The sequence below is a fragment of the Alligator sinensis genome, unplaced genomic scaffold (genome assembly GCF_000455745.1).
Source record: "Alligator sinensis unplaced genomic scaffold, ASM45574v1 scaffold1704_1, whole genome shotgun sequence".
NCBI lineage: Eukaryota > Metazoa > Chordata > Crocodylia > Alligatoridae > Alligator > Alligator sinensis.
The window spans coordinates 72,562-73,842 of record NW_005843413.1 but is presented as its reverse complement, the minus strand read 5'-3'; the positions used below and the strand labels follow the sequence as shown (position 1 = coordinate 73,842).

Sequence of the window (1,281 nt, the reverse complement as noted above, 5' to 3'; positions counted from 1 at the left end):
TGCTGAACCACCTCCTAGCTCACACCAGTCTCTCCCAATGGCTTAATGACCTACCTAGCCAATGACCTACTGGCTCACACCAGTCTACCAGTGGCCTAATGACTTACCCACCTACTGAAGATCTCCCGGCTCACACCAGTCAACCCAGTGGTCTAACAACCTACCTAGTGGCCTAACAACCCACTTGATGACCTCCTGGCGCATACCAGTCTACCCAATGGCCTAATGCAACCTACCCACCCACTGAATGATCTTCTGGCTCCCACCATCTACCCAATTGCCTAATGGCCTACCTAGCAGCCTAACAACCCACCCAATGACTTCCTGGCTCATACCATCTACCCAATGATTACCTACTTAACAACCCACACAGCAACCTACTGGCTCACACCAGTCTACCCAATGACCTCCCCACCTGCCCACTGACCTCCCAGCTCAGGCAACAGCCACCACACTGCCTGGCTGACCTACTGACATCCCGGCCCTCCGCCCCCCCCACAGGATACCCCTTCCCTATATATATATATATATACATATACATATATATATATTTTTAATTGGCTCTTCTCGGCTTCCTCTGTGTACATATGTTAATAAGTTGTGGATTGGATACTTTGCGCCTGGCCCGGCGCCTTTTTATAAATGTCATTAAACTTTTATTGTACAAAAATCTCGAGAGCAGAGAAAGGAAGCGTTTGTATACAGAGGGGGAGGCCCGGATGCCTGTGTCCTGCATGGCGGGGTTTCCCTTTGTGTGTGCTCTGGATGCCTGGGTTTTGAGTGTGTCCCCCAGATGCCTGGGTTCCTTGTGTGTGTGTGTGGGCTCCCTGGCTGTTGTGGGGGTTGCGGGGAGCAATGGGGTGCAGCGGGGCACTGGGCACCAGGGCCTCGTGTCTCCACAGGGAACCACAGCACCCGAGTCGGGGGTCACACAGCTGCCCAGGCACCCTGCACTGGAAGTGGGGGAGGGCCCAGATGCCTGGGTTCTCAGGCAGGGGGAGGGCAGCTGGCACGGAGTTGAGGGGTGCAGGGGCACCCCAGACACCTGGGTCCCTTTCTCTGCCCCACCCTCCCCGCCCCGACAGCCACTGAGCCCGAGCTCTTACTAAAATACTTTATTAATTGCAGCCGCAGTAATTAACATCCCCCTCTTGATGAACATCTTGGACCCGCAACAAATTTGCAGGTCAGTCATGTCCCCCCAGATCCCACCCCCTGCCCAGATGCCTGGGTCCCCGGGGCAACCTCATAACGGATAGCGCCGAGCCAGCAGCCCCAGGG

General features: G+C 55.3%; 1 protein-coding gene across 1 annotated transcript in view; it reads left to right on the top strand.

Annotated features, from left to right (window-relative positions):
• Positions 1-972: 972 nt before the first annotated feature.
• LOC102386729 overlaps positions 973-1,281 on the top strand; it is a gene marked incomplete at its 3' end in the record, with an annotated part of 15,463 nt that continues 15,154 nt past the window's right edge. Inside the window, 1 exon segment of the mRNA XM_025195148.1 lies at positions 973-1,186. Within this exon segment, the coding sequence (XP_025050933.1) occupies positions 1,155-1,186 (32 nt within the window).